This window comes from Sphaerodactylus townsendi, linkage group LG04 (assembly GCF_021028975.2).
Source record: "Sphaerodactylus townsendi isolate TG3544 linkage group LG04, MPM_Stown_v2.3, whole genome shotgun sequence".
Lineage (NCBI taxonomy): Eukaryota > Metazoa > Chordata > Lepidosauria > Squamata > Sphaerodactylidae > Sphaerodactylus > Sphaerodactylus townsendi.
In genome coordinates, this window is record NC_059428.1 from 23,165,109 (window position 1) to 23,184,366 (window position 19,258).

General features: G+C 41.9%; 1 protein-coding gene across 8 annotated transcripts in view; it reads left to right on the plus strand.

Annotated features, from left to right (window-relative positions):
• The window catches only part of YAP1 (Yes1 associated transcriptional regulator), a 100,349-nt gene that overhangs the window by 40,019 nt on the left and 41,072 nt on the right, over positions 1–19,258 (plus strand). For all 8 annotated transcript variants that reach the window (XM_048493739.1, XM_048493741.1, XM_048493744.1 and 5 more), the window contains exon 3: positions 15,978–16,093. In XM_048493739.1, the coding sequence (XP_048349696.1) occupies positions 15,978–16,093 (116 nt within the window). The remainder of the gene's footprint in view (positions 1–15,977; positions 16,094–19,258) is intronic.

The window sequence follows — 19,258 nt, forward strand, 5'->3', positions numbered from 1 at the left end:
ATTGAATGAGCCCCATTAGATTACCTCCTCCACAGCAGTTCATAGGACAGGTTTACTGCTGCAAAATGTCAAAATAAGGATGTTCCATGCTCTGTTTGTTTCTGCTCCATGGTTTGACGAATCCTTCCAGTTGACCTGCTTTATTTAATTACCAGGCTGTGAGAAAGCTGAAAAAAAAACCTTGGGCTGTTTTAATTAGTTACCTTTTGTAACTATACTTGGAAAACTGAAGTAGTTTGACTCTATGTACCTAAATGGAAGATAGTGCATCTTGCCTAGATCCTATTGCTTTCTTTATCTAGAGTGTGCCTATGCAAAATGTATTTATATATGTGTGTGTGTGTGTGTATTCTCTCCCATGAGAACTAAAAGCAACTTTCAGCATTCTCCCTCCTGAATATAACCTCACAACAACAACCCTGTGAATGTAGATTAGGCTTGAGAGAGTGGCTGTCCAAGGCCACCCCCAGTGAGCTTTCATCGCAGAGTGGAGATTTGTGCTGAGGTCTCCCAGATCCATCATACCAGCTCTCAGTGTTTAGAAATGTAAGATATTATGTGGTTATAGTGGGGAGCTAAAAGGGGAACTCGCTTATGTTTAAAATATGATTGATTCTGATACAGTGGAACCTCGGTTTTCGTTGGCAATCTGTCCGAAAAGAATCGATGAAGATTGAAACCGATGAAAACCGAGGCAAACTTTTCCATAGGAATCCAATTAAATCCATTCTAGGCACTCCAAAAAACATACCAAAAACACATTTTTTGGTGACTAAACGTAGTGTTTAATGCTGAAAACTGTAACAAACAATAACACTAGGACCAGCTTCAGAGCCAGTGGACCAATGTCGCATCAGAAAGCTGTCCAAAGAGGTCTGTTTCTGACGCCTCTTTAAGATTTGTCTGAAATGGGGCAAGACATTGTAATTAAACAAGTTGCAGACACGGCTTGCAACAGCTTTGTCTGGGTGATTTTTCTCCACAAACCCCTGCACCTTACTGCAAATTGATGAAAACCGAGGCAAATCGATGAAACCGAGGCAAATAGATGAGAACCGAAACCGATGAAAACTGAAGGCAATGAAAACCGAGGTTCCACTGTATATTATTGTAATAGAAAATGACAATATACAATAGCCATTACGTGAGTGTGTGTAAAATTGCATAATTACCATATATCTCTGAAAATGATCAAGTGCACACATAGTGATTGGAGATTTTTGGGTGGAAGAGAAAAGATTACTAATATGCAGGCTAATTTATCTGTAAATCAGTTAAAATTCAATATCAGTTTAACTCTTTCATAAACCAATGCCAAAATACCATATGTATTATCACGTATAATCAAGATGGATTTGATTTATATTACTGGTCAGTAAGATTAGATTGTTTTCTACATAAAGGCTCACTGTTGCTGTATGACACCCTGAGCCAACTTGGAGAAGGGCGATTTATAAATTCAATAAATAATAGCATTAATAATTTTAATATCTACAACCAGGTGAAAGTTTCATTTTTTAAATATTAGTTTTACACTTACATTAAATTGCTGATTTGGTTCTATTACTACGAAGAGAGCCAGCATGGTGTAGTGGTTAAGAGCAGGTGCACTCTAATCTGGAGAACAGAGTTTGATTCCCCACTCTTCCACTTGAGCTGTGGAGGCTTATCTGGTGAACTAAATTAGCTTGTGCACGCCAACACATGCCTGCTGGGTGACCTTGGGCTAGTCACAGTTCTTCAGCGCTTTGTTTTTTGGGGGAAGGGAAAAGAGATTGCCCCACCCAACTCACAGGATGTTTGTTTGGGGGGGGGGGGAAGGGAAAGGAGATTGAGGAATATAAATCCAAACTCTTCTTCTTCTACTAGTTATTTCACATTGCAATAATGTTGTAATTATCTACATACTCACTGTTGCTAGTACAATTTTAATATTTACAACCAGATGAAAGTTCCATTTTTTCATATTACTTTTACAGTTACATCAAATTGCTGCTTTGATTTTACTATTAGAAATACCGTATATACTCGCGTATAAGCCTAGTTTTTCACCCCTGTTTTAAGGCTGAAAAATGCTCCCTCGGCTTATACACGAGTCACCGCTTATCAGCCGGCTCTTCAGGCCTCTGCCAAGGCTGGGGGCGTGACCTGGACGACCTCCCTGTGGCTGCACAAGCCGCTTGTTGCTGCCCTCCTGGAAGGGGAACCCTGGCTGGCTGGGCTTCCTCAAACCCTGGGAGGCAGAGGGAGCTCCTTATTTGGGCAGTGACTCCCCCTGATGTCATTGCCCAAATAAGGAGCTCCCTCCACCTCCTGGCTGGGTTTGAGGTGGGTTTTTATGCAAGTTATTATGGAGGACATTTTTGCTGTTGTTTTTTATGTAATGCAACTGCATTTTTCAGAGATACATACTTTGAGCAGATTCTTGCAAACAGGATGGATTACTCTAATTTGCCATGAAATAAGGCGATTTTTAGAACTGATGTAAATAGTTTCCTGAGAAAGACCACGTGGCAATTGGTTGCTTTAAAATTACAATGTCACTGATTTACTGTTAAATAGAACCTGTGTACTACCTTGGTTTCATGGTTGACAGTCTGTTTCACTGTCAGATCAGGTTTGAATCTCCACTCTACCATGGGCGTTTGTTGGATATCGTTGTGATAGTCATACATTATCAACTTAATCTACTTTATAGGGTTGTTGCAAGAATAAAATAGAGGAGAGAATGATCTAAGGCAAACCACTTTGGGTCCCCATTGGGGAAGAAGAAGGGCAACGTGTGATTGGTGTTTGGAATATGCTGCCACAGGAGATGGTGATGGCCACTAACCTGGATAGCTTTAAAAGGGGCTTGGATAGATTTATGGAGGAGAAGTCAATCTTTGGCTACCAATCTTGATCCTCCTTGATCTGAGGTTGCAAATGCCTTAGCAGACCAGGTGCTCAGGAGCAGCAGCAGCAGCAGAAGGCCATTGCTTTCACATCCTGCATGTGAGCTCCCAAAGGCACCTGGTGGGCCACTGCGAGTAGCAGAGAGCTGGACTAGATGGACTCTGGTCTGATCCAGCAGGCTAGTTCTTATGTTCTTATGGTTATAAATGTAATAACTTAATGGAAGGTCCAAAAGTTCTGATTAGCAGACTATATGCTTCTTCCTCTAGGTCTACTCAGGGCAAGATAGGTGAATTGTTGAATTAATTGGCAGGCTTCATATTCACAAAGAAAGATTACGCCAGCTTGGTGTAGCGGTTAACAGCAGCAGAATTTTATCTGTTGAACTGGATTTGTTTCCCTGCTCCTACACATGAAGCTTGCTGGGTGACCTTTCGCTAGTCACAGTTTTCTTTGAAATCTCTCTGCCCCACCTACTCACACGGTGTCTGTTGCGGGGAAAGGAGAGAAGGAGTTTAGAAGCTGCTTTGTAACTCCTTACAGGAGAGAAAAGCTGTGTACAAATCCAATCTCTTCTTCTCTTTTCTTACCTTTAAAGGAAGCGCCAAGAACTTTCCAGAAGAGTTTGCAGTCTCTTAAATGTTAAAACAAGTGTATGACTTAGCAATTGCTGTGTCCAGTAAGAAGCACACAATAATAGATGCAATGTCTTATCCACTGTGTCATATCCAAGACACTTGATATGGCCATGAGATATTTTGATTCTGAATTGTTGTAAATAGCTTTATTGGCCTACACAAAATCCAGAAAAAGAAACAAAATCACGTAATATCTTTTATTGAGGGTGACTCAAGTGACCCAAAACATTGTGCAAGTTTTTGGTTTCTGAAGAACCTTTCATCAGTCAGACGTTCCAAAAAGTAAAAACTGAAGGGAAAAAGAACAATTTTCCAGATTTTAAAATCCTGCCAGGGTTGCCTTTGCTGGAAGACATTACATTTTGATTGCTCTAGGTGTGGGATACCAACATTTGCATTCTTGGAAGAGGATGAAACAATCAATGGTGGAAAATCTAATTCAAAAAAACCCAAAATTGAATCCAGCATGGTCCAGATGTTACCCAAAACTAAGCGAGAATCCATTAACTGTCATTTCATTTTTATTAGGAAAGAGCTCAGACTGTCATTGGAGCTCAACCTTAGAATAAGATCCTAGTACCAGATAATAATGCCCTGACTTAGAAAGCCCCAGGCTAGACTGATCTCATCAGATCTCAGAAACTAAGCAGGGTCAGTCCTACCCTACTATTTGGATGGGAGACATCCAAAGAATACTACGGTCATGAGACGGAGGCAGGCAATGGCAAACTCTGTGTTCGTTTCTTGCCTCAACAACCCTACAGTGTCACCCTAGGTCAGTTGCAACTTGATGGCAAAAAAATCACAACCAAATAATAGTTACCTACAGTCTGCCCTTGGGCTCTTTAACTTTACTACAAAGAAAGTCCTGCCTATCATCGTGTCCTTTCTGTAGAGTGGAGAACTTGGGCATCTACTTTTTAACAATGAACTCATAAATATGCTGCTTGTTAATTATTAATGCTAGAAGGAGGAAAATGACCCATTAATACTTAACTAAGAGGGGGTTTGCCATAAAGCTAAAGAAAAAGTTTTTCATTTTGCCCTGGTGAACCTTGTTTTTATTACCTCTGTTATAAACGGGGTAATGATTTCCCAAGCCTTCTTGAAAGTGGTACTTTTCCCTGGAGTAGATGGTAAATGTTTAAAGGGAAGCTTGTGAGTGCTTAATCTTGACTTTCAGACAGTCTAGATCAGTGGTTCCCAAACTTATTTGGCCCACCGACCCCTTTCCAGAAAAAATATTACTTAGCGCCCCCTGGAAATTAATTTTTTTAAAATTTTAATAGCAATTAAACAGAAAGATATATGTATTAATGTTTCTACCTGTGGCCATCACCGCCCCCCTGTATTGCTGCAGCACCCACCGGGGTGGCGGGGGTGGCGCCCACTTTGGGAATCACTGGTCTAGATCAATGTTTCCCAACTTGTGGATCAGGGCCCAAAGTGAGTGGGGGGCAGCCCTCTATAATGGTCCCCCTTGCCCTTTTCATTGCTCCCTTCTGCATTTTGGAAACCAAGATCTGACCCTGGAAACAGTATCTTCCATGTCATACATTATTCTTTTCTGTATTGAATATATATGTTGATTAAGTAAAGAGTACAGTGCGTTTCTTAGACTCTTGGGGGGACTGGAGGGTGTAAAGGAGAAAAAGAGGTCAAAGGCTGAAATGTAATCTCTGTATGAAATAGTTGTACATTTCAGAATTCCATTTGCTTTAGGATTCATGGTGCGGTCAGCTGCGCCCACTGCGTGGTGTTTGTTGGCTTTCCAAAAACACCAAATTAGTCACTGTAGAAAATGGAATGTGAAACTAGATGGGTGCCAAAGTCATAGTTTGCCTAGGGTGCCAAAAAACCTAGAGTTAACTCCAGATGGGTCACCACACTGTGTAAATTTTGGGTTTGTGGGTGATAATACCAAAAAGATTACCAACTAGTAGTCTAGATAAAGATATATGCTTGTATAAATGATGGAACGTGAACATAAAATGTATGCATTTTTAAAAGAGGAAATTGATGTGGCTTGCAAGACATGGATCGAAGACATGATGTATCTAACTCAGGGGTAGGGAACCTGCGGCTCTCCAGATGTTCAGAAACTACAATTCCCATCAGCCCCTGTCAGCATGGCCAATTGGCCATGCTGGCAGGGGCTGATGGGAATTGTAGTTCCTGAACATCTGGAGAGCCGCAGGTTCCCTGCCCCTGATCTAACTCAACTAACCCCACTTGGTTACTCAGTCCTCCACCAATCCTGCACAGATGTTTGAAGAAGAGTGATTGCCTCCTTCCTCCATGAATCCTTCAACTTCTGCAGGCTTCCACTACAAATTGTAGTTAGCATTGCTTATTTGTTCTTATGTTGGGAGTTGAGGTTAGATTAAGTTTTCTGTTTGTTTACTGCCACCCAGCTACCCAGTGGCCATCTTCTGTGAGTTGGCAGAAGTGGTCTGATACTGCAATAGAGAACTCCAGACTGATTGTTCTAGGTGACTTCAATGTTCATTCTCCTCCGCAGGGCCAGCCCGAGATTTTATAGCCTCTTTGACTGCCCTGGGCCTCTTTCTAATCATGGCAGGTGCAACACATGAAAAAGGCCATACCTTAGACATTTGATCATTTGCTTTGAGCTTCTGAAGGGAGGTCTTATTTCAGGTTTTGAGATTCAGCTTGAACTGTATTTGGACTACTGTCTACTGAAGACATGATAACCACAAAAAGGGGCCCCCAGTTAAGCCCCCCTTTTTGTGGAGGCTCACAGATCCTTCTGGATTCCAAAAATGAACTGGGAGAATATGGGATTCCAAACATTTGTCCTGTTAAATCTGCAGTGGAAGCTTGGACCGGTGCCATTGACATGACTGCCTCTTGTCAGCCTCTCCTGCCTTTAGAGAAGGGGTCTGCAACCTGCAGCTCTCCAGATGTTCATGGACTACAAATCCAATCAGCCCCTGCCAGCATGCTGGCAGAGGCTCATGGAGAGCTGGAGAGCTGCAGGTTGCAGACCCCTGCTTTAGAGAGAAAGCCAGTCCTGAGGTTTACTGTGGAGCTGAGTAACAAAGAGAGGTGGAAAATTCACACCAAATCTGACATCATACTGCAGTGTCCATTGCAAAAACTTATAAGGCAATGGTGATAGGTGGCAAATATTTTTCTGCAGCCATTGAATCAGCTGCCTTCCAGATGTTTAAGGTGTCCTGTCACCTGCTGGCTCTTATGTCTGAACTTTCACTGTCTCAAGAACTGGCAATTAGCTGTAGCCCCTTCGTTGATCCCATAGTATCAATATGCTGTAACCTGAATGGCACTGCTAAGACACGGCTGGCAGATAAAACGTTCAATACACCCTCTGGTCTGATTAAGGACTATTTAGACTTCGTTACTGTGATGAATATTGACAGGATTCTTGGGATCCTTGGAGGCCATCACATGCACACTTGGCTTTTGACCATCCTGGCTACTAAAATCCTGCAAAAGCCACACAAATGAACCCTTGATGACTATCATAAATTGGTCACTAAGCCAGGGCACTTTCCCTCAAGCGCTCAAACAAGCAGTGATCCATCCACTATTCAAAAAACCATCCCTAGATTAAAAATGTTGTTGCTAATTATTGGACAGTTGCCAGTGTCCCCTTTCTAGGCAAAATGACTGAGAGAACAGTAGCAGATCAACTTCAGGTGTTCCTGTATAGCTGCCAGGTGTTGGACGCTATCCATTCTGGTTACAGGGCAGCCAAGGGAACAGAAATGGCTTTAGTGCCATGGTGGCGAACCTTTTGAACTCCAGATGTTATGGACTACAATTCCCATCAGCCCCTGCCAGCATGGCCAAAAGGTTCGCCACCACTGCTCTAGTGGCTTTAGTTGATGACTTCTGCTTGAGTGTGTACAACTAAAGTCATCAACTAAAGCCTCTTTTACTCTTCCTGGATCTGTCTGCAGCTTATCACACAGTAGACCGTACTATCCTGTTGAGGTGTTTGGAGGCAGAAATAGGTATTGGGGGATGTGTCTTGGGCCGTTTTAGTCTTTCCTTGTGAATCAGGCTCAAAGAGCTGTTGGTGGAAACTAGCTATCTTCAGTTTGAGAGTTATCTTGTAGAGTTCTGTAGGATTCAGTTTTATCTGGCAATGTCTACTTGAAACCTTTAGGAGAAATCATGGCATTGGAACTGAATGTCATCAATATGTGGGTGACACCCAGTTTTACACCTCTCTGTCAAAATCCCATGGTGATGTAGTAGAAGTCCAGAGCTGCTGCCTGACAGCTATGGCCGAACTCCTGAAAGCAAATAAATTGAAACAGTTCCTGGACAGGACAGAAGTGATGCTAGTTAGGAAGGCAGATGTCTCGAAGGCCATTGTGCTTCCCACTTTTGAGGGGGCTTAAAGGCTTGCTGGCTCAGATAAGAATTTTGGGGCTATTGTGGATCAAGTATTACTTCTGGAGAAGCAGGTTAATGCAGCTTTCCTCCTACTCAGTCCATCATGCAAGATGGCCCTCTCCTTGGACTAGGCTACTGTAATGCACTCTACATAGGTCTCCCCTCAGAATAGATTTTGAGACTCTTCCAAATGCTGCAGCTAGGTTATCGGGAGTGAGTAGGAGCATGCACATCACTTCCATTCTTGTTTCATTGGCTGTCCAACAACTACCTGGCTCAAATCAAGGTTTTACCTATCCCATACAAAGAAGCTCTTCATGGCCTTGATCTCACTAATCTGTGGGACAATCTCTCTCTCTCTCTCTCTCTCTCTCTCTCTCTCTCTCTCTCTCTCTTCCCCCCCCTCTCCCCCCTCTCCTCCCCTCTCTCTCTCTGCTCAGCCATGCCGACTTCACTAATCCCAGCAAGGCCTTCTGCAGGTTCAGTCCTGCAATTGGGCAAAATTGATAATTGCCTGTGCTTATGCATCTCTGTTGTGACCCCCACCTTTTGGAATTAGACTCCTTGGCAAAGTTAGGAAGCTTCCCAGTCTCCAGACTGTCAAAATAAAACTGCACTGTAATAAAATAGTTCAGAAAGTTTCACGGTTAAGGGGAAGGGACTGGGATCCACACCCCTATATTGCTACCTAACCCTTAGTATGCTCCAGATTATGTACTTTCTCCACCACTTAACATACCATGTTTAAAGCTCATTCTTTGTTTCAGCTCTGTTTGGGATTTTTGTTTGTTTTCAGTTTTCTGTAATCCAAACATTATTGTATTTCTCACTGGATGTCCCATCCTGTTGATTGTACTTGGTTTACACTATGTAATCCGCCTTAAGCCGCGGCGCAAAAGGTGGACTGTAAATAAATAAATGAGTTCATCCTTGTATATCCTGAACACATCCATTGAATTACACCATGCTTTTAAATAAGAGTATAAGTTATTGCTGATTCCATTCATTTCGTTTTGGAAACCCGACTCTTCCTTTGTTTGCTCTGTGGCATTAATAAATCTCCAAGATTGTAATCTCTCGCTCATATGTAATTGTAATGTGGTGTGTTTGAACTTTGCATTGACAATTCTGAACGTAGACGAAAGCAAATGTGCAAATAGTGTAACCCAAACAGGGACCATACGTTTTTTGTGTGAGGAACTGTAGAAAGATTAGTCAACAATACAGCATTGTCCGGAGAGTCAATTAAGCGTGTAGGTTTAGTGAGCTTGAGAACAAGCCCTAGCATGTGACTCTATAAATAACAATTTCACAACAAACCCAAGCTTGATAAGTGGGCCATAAATCTGGGCAGTCAGCCTACCATGCATTTTTAATGTCAGCCCTGGCTGTCCCTTTACTTTGAATCAGCTGCGGGGAGATGGGTGAGAAAATTATGGGTAGTTGGAGTTAAATAAACTCCAGTTGTTGCCTTCCTCATTTTTTTTCATTGTTCTGTTTTGTGAATTTGCTGTGTGTGACTAGCTTCCACCGTATTGTATAATGGTTCATCTTGTAGGTTTTGGTTTTAATCAAAGACTTCGGGTCATTACAGTGCTGAGTAGGATTTAGGATTTCTTAGCTGTGCAGCCATGTAACTTTGGCCATACAAGATGTTACCTGACTTAGTTTTCCCTTTCCCCAAGCGAAGCCTCACAGAGAGGCAGCAGATTGGGATTTTGCTTTAAATTGGATCTGTGGAGAGAAGCCCCCTTCTTTGAAGATACTTTCTCTGCAAACGTGCAAGGTGAGATGGGGAAATGAATCTGCACTTCAAGGATGTCCACTCCCTTTCTCTGCTGTCTGCCACTCGGGTGGAGGAGTGGGGGAATCAAAACCGGTTCTCCAGATTCGAATCCACCTGCTCTTAACTACTACACCACGCTGGCTTTCTCTTAACATTATGAGAAGACGTTACTGGGAAAGACAGTTGTGCTAGGAGAAGCAGATAGTGTCAGGAGAAAAGAAGAAGAAGAATTTGGATTTATATCCCCCTTTCTCTCCTGCAGGAGACTCAAAGGGGCTTACAATCTCCTTGCCCTTCCCCCCTCACAACAAACACCCTGTGAGGTAGGTGGGGCTGAGAGAGCTCCGAGACGCTGTGACTAGCCCAAGGTCACCCAGCTGGCGTGTGTGGGAGTGTACAGGCTAATGTGAATTCCCCAGATAAGCCTCCACAGCTCAGGGGGCAGAGTGGAGAATCAAACCCGGTTCCTCCAGATTAGATACATGAGCTCTTAACCTCCTACACCACTGCTGCTCTTGATGGGAGTTGGATTGTAGGCTAATTCTACTCATAATTAGGAGATTGCCAAAAATGCAGTTTGGAAGTAACGAGATGGAAGAGCAAGTATATAAACCCGTGGTGCTTTGAATCTTATTTGTGAGGAAGAAACTATCTCTGCTCTGCCCAGGTGTCTGCATTCAGATGTCCTGACAAATCAGATGTCTTCAGTTATAAATCCCAAGCAGTGTTCAGTTGTCTTCTACACATGAGGCTTTGCCATTAACTAAGCAGGCTCTACCATTAACCAAGTCTGTCCTTTTTGCAGAGTAGCAGAGATTCGTTTTGCAGTGTCTGTACACACCTTGTGGCTGTAACTGTGACACCCTCAGTAAAATGGGTGAAGCCCTAGTATTAATTTTTCCGTGTGGCAGGTTCCTTCCGCCTGTGTTTCCTGGTATCTAAAATACAATCTATCACAATTCCTTCCTCATCCTTTATCTTGGAAGATGTCTAGTAACTCCTATGTCATGAAATTGCTTACTCCCAAGTTCTTGTTTCTTCTGCCTCTGAAAAAGAAGTTGGTTGTGTGGAAACTGTAACATGAGACACAAGCTGAAAAGGGAGCCAGAGATTTGCCTTTCAAGAGCAGATTCTGTATTAAAGGAGTGAGAGCCAAACTCTTTGTAAACAGCATGTAGCAGGAGATCCAAAATATTTAATTTGGCTCTTGAAGAGCCTGGGATAAATTGCTGATAAGTTTTTCCATAAATACACACGCTTCATCAGTTGATCTAAATTAGCATGCATTTTTCCCCAAAGCTCATTGTGAAGTCATTCTCTTGAGCTCTTTTCCAGTAAAAGTAGTAGTTCATTACTTGGTGTTTTTAATCAACGACAGTAGGGATGTGACTCCTTTTTAATGAAGACTGAAACCCAGGGATTTCCCCCCAAAAGTAGAGGGAAAACCTGAAGTAGAAAGATGAGATGGTATCAAAGATTTCAGTGATTCGTAAACTTCAGTCTGCAGTTCGTTTTCAGGTAGTCTGCTGAATTGTAATGGAAAATGTTGGGGGGGGGGGAGAGAATGACGACAGGAAAGCTTCTGCCAGAATGAACAATTACAGTTTTGGCCTTCTGGGCTGACGGACGTTATATTGTAAAACATGTATAAACCTAGCCATTTACTATTTACTCCCTAGCGGTGTTGCCACTGACATATGCAGAAGGAATTTTAATTCAGTAGAATTTTTGGTGGCCTCTCCTGTGACAACCCGCTGTTAACAGAAGTTAATGTATGTGTTCGCAAAGATGACTGGAGAGCTTTCTCACAAACCTCCTTTCATTCGTACCAAGTATTACCGCACTGCAGACCTGACCATAGGAGTATCCAGTGACCAAGTAGCAGAGGTCCCTTTCACAGAAGCTTGTGCTTTAACAATTATCCCCAGTTCCAATGCTATTGATCTGACAAGAATGATAGATCTGTCAGACAAGGAAAACAGTGATGCCAGGCCAATCCCGGTTGGGGATAAAACTATAAATTCAGTTGTTACAGTCACAACCAGATCACTGGTGCAACAAATCATTCAATTTAGTTATGTCATGGAGTTTACCAGTCTTCCCTTGGACTGGTTCCTTCCTTCTTCCAGATCTCTCAAGAAAGAAAAACACAAAAGAACCTTAACCACCATAGAAATCTCATGAAAACTAGAGCAATGGACCTGTACTTCCCTGCGAGTATTGGTCAGCAGTCTACTCCATATTTTCCACAGTTCTCAAGAAAAACAGGGACTGGCGAGCCATTCTAGATCTAATATATGTCAACAGCTTTGAGGCACAAAGACATCCATATTGAGACCTTACTCTCAATCACCAAAGCCCTTATTCCTGGGGCCTTTATGACCTTCATCAATCTCACAGAAGCATTTCCGCACATCCTTATTTAGGTTCCTCAGATTCTCCTACTAAGTTTAACATTTCCAGTTCAAAGCTCTGCTGACTTCGGCTCTTCAAGTGTTCTCCACGTTGTTGGTGACACTAGCAGCCCTCACTCAGGGACAAGTAATCCAGATTCATCCATACCTGGACAATATCCTGATTTGTTCCCCAATCAAGGAAAAAGCGATCAAGGACACAAGCTGGATCATACAGATATTGAAAACTTATAGCTATCTTTTGGACAGAAAAAAAGCAAACTCCCAGAGACTACAGCATCTAGGGATCATCATTGACACTCAAAACATGTTATTTCTTCTGGAAGAAAAAGCCAGCCAGATATTGAGCTTGGCCAAGGTCACTGCCAAAACCAAGTCAGCTTCCAATGCTGCCTTTGACCATCAAGTCTCAGTAGAAGAGATGTAAGGCAGCCATGTGGTCCTCTGTATCAACCTTTGGCAGATACTACACGATCAACTCATTCTCTGCAGCTGATGTGATCTTCGGACACAGAATATTGTAGCATGTGGTGGATGATATCTAATTCCCACCCAAATACAGAAGGATACCACTATTGAAAATCCCAACCTTCAATAAGTCCTCTTCCTCAAAGGAAGAACAGAACCTTGGATACTTATCATGGTGGTTTCTTGTGCTTTGAGGTAAGGAGGGCATCTTGCCCACCCAAAAAGAATGAGGAAAGAAGTGGTTGATTGCATAAGACTCTGGCAGATTGCAGGACAAGAGTATGACCTGTACTGCAAATGGTTACATACCTAAGAACTAAAAAGGAATAAAGACTTTATTTGTCTCATTCCTCAAAACCAGATAATTCTACTTCCTGTGGTTCTAACACCTTTTCCATAAGATGGTTTAATCTGTTCATGTCAGTGTTCTACATTTATTGCTTTTCTTTCATGCCTTTTTATTAGCTCGGAAAGTATTTAAACTGAGCTCAGGAGGCAGGAAGTGAAGTTTTAATCCTGCCTCCATTATCCTGAGCATTGGTCACAAGAGTTTTTCTGGAATTCTGAATAAGGCCGCTTCCACACACGCAGAATAATGCACTTTCAGTCCACTTTCACAATTGTTTGCAAGTTTTGCTGTTTCGCACAGTAAAATCCAGCTGCAAAGTGGATTGAACGTGCATTATTCTGAATGTGCGGGAGCGGCCATAGTGGATTTGAGGAAATGAAATCCAGGCAGTTAGCAATTCTTCACATTAGGGCTATGATTTTTTTTAAGGTAGTGCACAAGCATCACTTTGTATAGACTTGCTTGATGGTTGGCAAAAGTATTATTGGTTTTAACCAAACATAACAACATTGTTAAATGTGGTTGCTTTTTTTACATTTGCTTCTAAAAAGCAAATGTTTCTGTTTCTGTTTGACTGGATTTAGGAAGGAGGTAATCTTCTGCAGGAGATTCATTTCCTTGCAGATTCCAGATATTCTCTTGGAGTCTACAGACAAGAAGTTCTCAACGGCAAGGGGCTAATACTCTTAATGCTGTGTATAAAAAGAGAAATCTAAAATGGTTAACAATGCTTGACTTTACCAGAATAATCTCCCGTGACTTGCATCTGCTTTATTGTAAAGTTATTATGCCATTAAATATTGGTACTCCTATCTAGGTTGCTGTGGCAGTAGTCAATAATTTACATGTGTATTAATAAAGATATTTTCTTGTATGGATTGTAAGAGTCAGTGGAAACTTGGGTTTAGACCAGGGGTAGGGAACCTGCGGCTCTCCAGATGTTCAGGAACTACAATTCCCATCAACCCCTACCAGCATGGCCATGCTGACAGAGGCTGATGGGAATTGTAGTTCCTGAACATCTGGAGAGCCGCAGGTTCCCTACCCCTGGTTTAGACCCTGCTGTATGCTTTCCCTGGCCCAAAGAATTCCTTAGCGCTCATTTTCCATGTGCAGCACATAAGTTCCTTCGGAAGGCCTCCCTTATTTTTTATTCCCTTCAAATGAAAGTAGATCGAAACCTGTATTGTTGGTCTGCTGTCAAAAATCTCTGGCAGAGGTTCTAAGGACTACTGCGGTAGGCCCATGTGCTTGTTATATAAGGCCAAAAACGGGGTTTCTTTTTTGTTTTGAAAAGCTAATCCTGCTTTGAAAAGCAGGTAGGTTCTCATGTCATATTGGAAACCTATTTTTGAAACGCACGTCTTGAGTTCAGAAGTGAAATGTGTAGTAGAAAGTTATCTAATTGATGTCCATACATAAGATTAATGTGAACCATCTTTATTCAAGTAGGCACAAATTGTAGCTAGGCATATTTATTGACTTAAAAAAACCCATAGTAACGTGAATTGTTTTGATTTGGACCAACCAATTCATCACAAAATTATGAGTGGGTCAGCCCAATCCAGAGGTGAGGGGCAGACCCACCTCTGGAGCCAGCACAGTTGGCTTTTCCCTGTTGGCACAAGCAGCAAATGTGCTGTCAGAGGAGTCACTCGAAAGCCACCATCCTTCCCTAGACCCACCGGTACAGAAAGCTGTGCTGGCTTTGCTGGGGACATTTGGGGGGAGAGCCAGGGGTTTCCCACCCAACCCCCATGCACTGACGAAGCCAGCCTTGGAAATACACTATGTTTTTTCATGGTTATTCCCTGTAGGGGATTTTTGCCAGTGGTTTCTGGTTTGTTGTTGTTGTTGTTGTTGTTTTCGGGCTTCCTGCACAATGAGGAAGCCCTTTGGAGAGGGGGGGCAGTGCTGGAGCAGCATTATCTGTGCACAACTCACCCAATCTGGATTGGTCTGTCAGCCTTTGAGTTCTCCAGAATCAAACTGGACTACAGAAGTGTGTATATGAAGGTGGTCCACTCACCTGGATGGCCCAGTCTAGTGTGACCATGTTAGATAGATGCCAGAAGCTAAGCAGGGATGTATTTGAATGGGAAACCATCAAATAAGTCCAGGATCACGAAGCAGTGGCAGGCAATGTCAAACCACCTCTGTTATCGCCTTGAAAATCCTGTGGGGTCGCCATAAGTTGGCTGTAACTTGACAGCACTTTACATTCATTCACACACGGTGATGATGGGAAGAGTTGCAGGATATGTTAACAGAGGCCAAAAATGTACAGTTTATAGTTTCTTTAAAGTGGAAACTCAACAGATGTGGCAGGCTTGACTATATTACATGATACTGATGCAAACAAGGTTTCTGGATGCTCTTAAAGGCTTCTGGGATGAAGAAACAAAATATTTTCTCTTTTTGAAAATGTAAAAGTTAGTATCCCCAGTCACTGTCTGAAGCACACACATCCCTAGAAGTCTGAGAGCAATAGAAGAGTAGGGCAATTCTTGCATTGATGAAGGTGACATACAAGATAGCAAGTCAGCAGAACCCAAAATGGTTAGTACTATCTAGTGATTCAACGGCATGTGACCTTACAAGCTGTGTATCATTAGAGGATCCTTATCTTCCCCTTTTTTGAAAACTTAGGGCCCACCAAAATATCAGACAATTGTGAGTTCTAGCTTTCAATTTCCTAGATGCCTTAATAAAGCCGAAACTGAGAGCTCTTGGCAAAAATTTGTCTGCCTTCAGTTTCGCATCTGAAAGATGAGAAATGAAAGATGGACGGCTTAAAATATGCCCCAAATCTTTGTAATTTTTGTAAGACAGTGTCAGATTCCATTGCTGGCTGAAGATATGTTTGTGTTTTAAAAAGAATGAAGACTAGTTGGTATTAAGGTGAGGGGTTTTGGTCTCCCCCCCCCCTTTTTTTTTGCTTTAAGGCTTGCAATTTTTGCTGCACTCTTTGTGTAATGTCATTGAGATTGGGGTGAATTATACTCATTATTCTCTTTTCATTTTGTTTTGTTTTTCAGTCACATTGATCAGACAACAACTTGGCAGGACCCGCGGAAAGCCCTCCTATCCCAGATGAATGTTACAGCCCCCACAAGCCCACCAGTGCAGCAGAACATCTTAAATTCAGCACCGGGTAAGGAGAAATCAACAAATCTTCAAAGAAGTTGCCACAAGCAGCTTGGCCTCTTATAATATAAAGCTACGCATCACCCAGGCACGGCCTGTCATTACCCTCCGATACCTCATATAGAAAGCGTATCAACTCTCCTCTGTAATTATAATATAGGGACATTTCTACTGTGTGGGTACAACATCCAATCAGGAATAGCATGTGTTTGCATCCTTGAAAAGGAGGTCATATCACCTCATGGAAAATGAGGTGCAGTTTACAGAGTATTTTTTTTTTATTCTTCGAAACATGTTTGTGGAAAAAATAGGTATTGCCTCCTTATTCCTATAAACCTCTTTGTGTCTTGATGTTTATTAAAATGATGTCTTTCTCCTGTTTCTTTTTGTTTTGCTGAGCAAGCCATGTCTACTTTCTGACTGGAAATGTAATGAAACCATCATCCATTTTCCCTCAACCTGTATTTAATTTGGAAATAGGGCACTTAACCTCTCCAGCTGTCTTTAATCTTATATAATTTTCTTTAGCTCCTTTCCAGCCTCTCTCACCTCAGCACAAGCCTGCATAACAGGAGGGTATTTCATGTATGACTGACGGCTGAGTTATACCCCTACCAGGGCTGTAGATGGATGGGGTTAGAAGGGGAAGAGCAAGGAAACAGTCCTTAAGAGCTGTGGACCAAAGTGGGACAATTATAGTACCCACAGAAAAGATGAGCGGTTAGAATATGTCTCGTTCCGTCTTTGTGGGGTTGTTAAACTGAATCTAGAAAAGAAGAATGTAACTCTAAGGAGTAGAACTCCCTTGTTACTGGTATCCTCCACCACTTTCTGTAGGTCAAAATAAGAAAATGGCTACCTGTAACCCTGAATGTGGACCAATACTTACCTGTACCTCATCTGGATGACATCTCTTGCATCATGGGTATTCATATGCTCAGATAGTACTTGTGATGTATTTTGTGTGAATGTGTGCTGAAAGGTGATGTAATAGAAACAAGCATCTGAAATTTTCCTCCAATTTTGTGCTTGCTTTGTTTCTACTAGGCAAATATAAAACCATTCTGTGTGAATTACAAATTATGAAATTGGAAAAATTCAGATTCTGTAACTAATGTTTATATTTACAGTCACTCTGAAGATTCAGAATATATTTGCATTTGTTACATTTTTCTGATGTATTCTGTTGAAGATTCTGATTATTATTATTTTTTCGAAATGTGACTGTTCTAGCAGGCAGTGGAATAACTTGGCAATTGCAGCTTTTGATGTGGGCCCTGTTGGGGAGGGCGGGATATAAATTGAAAAATAAATTGAATAAATAAATAAAAATAAAAGTATTTAAAAGGGTGGAGTGGTGGTGGGAAAATGGGCCAACTGATGGAGGACTTTTTACAGCAGTATTTGCATAATCTTTCTCAGACGTCCCCAGTCCTTTTGAGCCTATGATAACCTTTGGAATTCTGATATAGAATGGTAGTGGGCACAGCCACAAAATGGCTGTAACAGTAGGTGGAGCCAATTACACAATGGTTGCTGCACAAGGTGGAGCCAACCGCAAAAATTATGTAACTCCAATAGTAGCTCTTCGACATTTCAGACAGAAGCTCTGTCTAACAAGATGCATTTTAATCTATACAGCCAATCAGAAGCCTTGCTAGGCAAAAGCCCCACCAACTTTCTAAAAGCACTTGGCAGGTGCCAAGAAAGGGGTCAGCAGGTGCTGTGGCACCCACGGCCACCCTGATGGAGGCTCCTGTTGTCTCTGTTGGATAAAGTAATGCTTTACAGATCAAATAATGATTGGTGGGGTGGGGGGATATACACCAAGAACCAAACAAGAAGAACCACTACAGCAGTGCCCAGTAAGAGAAGATTCCACACTGATTTTTTAAACTGGGAAAGGGTGGTGCTTTTTGGTAGTGATGAATAGGATGTATGTGTTTAGTAATGTATATCGCTAATTTATGACAGTTTCTTGGTGTCTTAATAGTGCTTCTCACAAACGTCAGCTAACAGACAACTTGCTGAGAATCTAGAAGTTCATGATTGCAAAAGATTTCCCAAGGGGAACTGCGAATATACATTGGGGAATGAATGCGTGGGGCATAACTGTTTGCTGCACAGGTGGATCGAGGGAAAATCTTCAACCTAGCATTAAAAAGCTTCTTTTTAAGTTTACTTACCGTATATTCTAACAAAACACACAACTTTTTGTTGCTTACACACTGCAGCCTTCAGTGAGTATGTAGAATAAAGAGTTTTACTTGATGAGTTTGAACACATATTCTGACATGAGACTTGTGAGGGTCATTGTAAAAAGTGGGGGCTGGGAGAAAGAGTGAGAAAGAAACAACATCTGCAACTTTTCATTCTTTGGAGGGGAGGGGTAAAAGTCAACTTTTAAAATACTATCTGTTTGGGCATCAATTTGCATGAGGATCAGTGCTTTTAAAAAGGCAGGTCACAGACCAAACAACTGTTACCCCTTCCAATATCACGAATTCCGCAATGTCTCAGAGTTGCCCATTGTTCTTTGTTGTAAGTTGGCATTTGAACCCAGATCTTGCTGTTCATAGTCCAGCACTTCAGCTACTGCACTGTGCCACTAGACAAAACTTTGATTTTGTTGCTGACAGTTGGATGAAGTCTCAGGGAAGAATATTTTAAAAGAGAAGGAAATTTTTTGTGTCCAAAGGCCAAAGGTCAACAAAGTCAGGCCTTGGGCCAGTCACAGTTCTTGAGAACTCTCTCAGCCCCTACTACCTTGCAAGGTGTCTGTTGTGGGGAGAGGAAGGAGTTTGTAAGCCTCTTTGAGACTCCTTACAAGAAGGAAAGGCAGGGTATAAATACAAACTCTTCTATATCTGATCACAGAAATTAAACTTTTTTTCCTGTCAATTTGTAGTCTACTTATGGCAATCCTGTAGGGTTTTCACAGCAAGAGGTTCAGAGATGGTTTGCCATGACCTGTCTCTATATAGCAATCCTGGACTTTCTTGGTGATCTCTCATCCAAGCCCTAGCCAGGGGTGACCCTGTTTATCTTTTGAGATCTGATGTTATATTGGCTTTGTTCTATCCAGATCAGGGTTAGAAATGTTATAGAAATATATAACACAAACATGTTATAGAAATGCAACAGAAATGTTCTTAATAAGCAGATGTTTGAT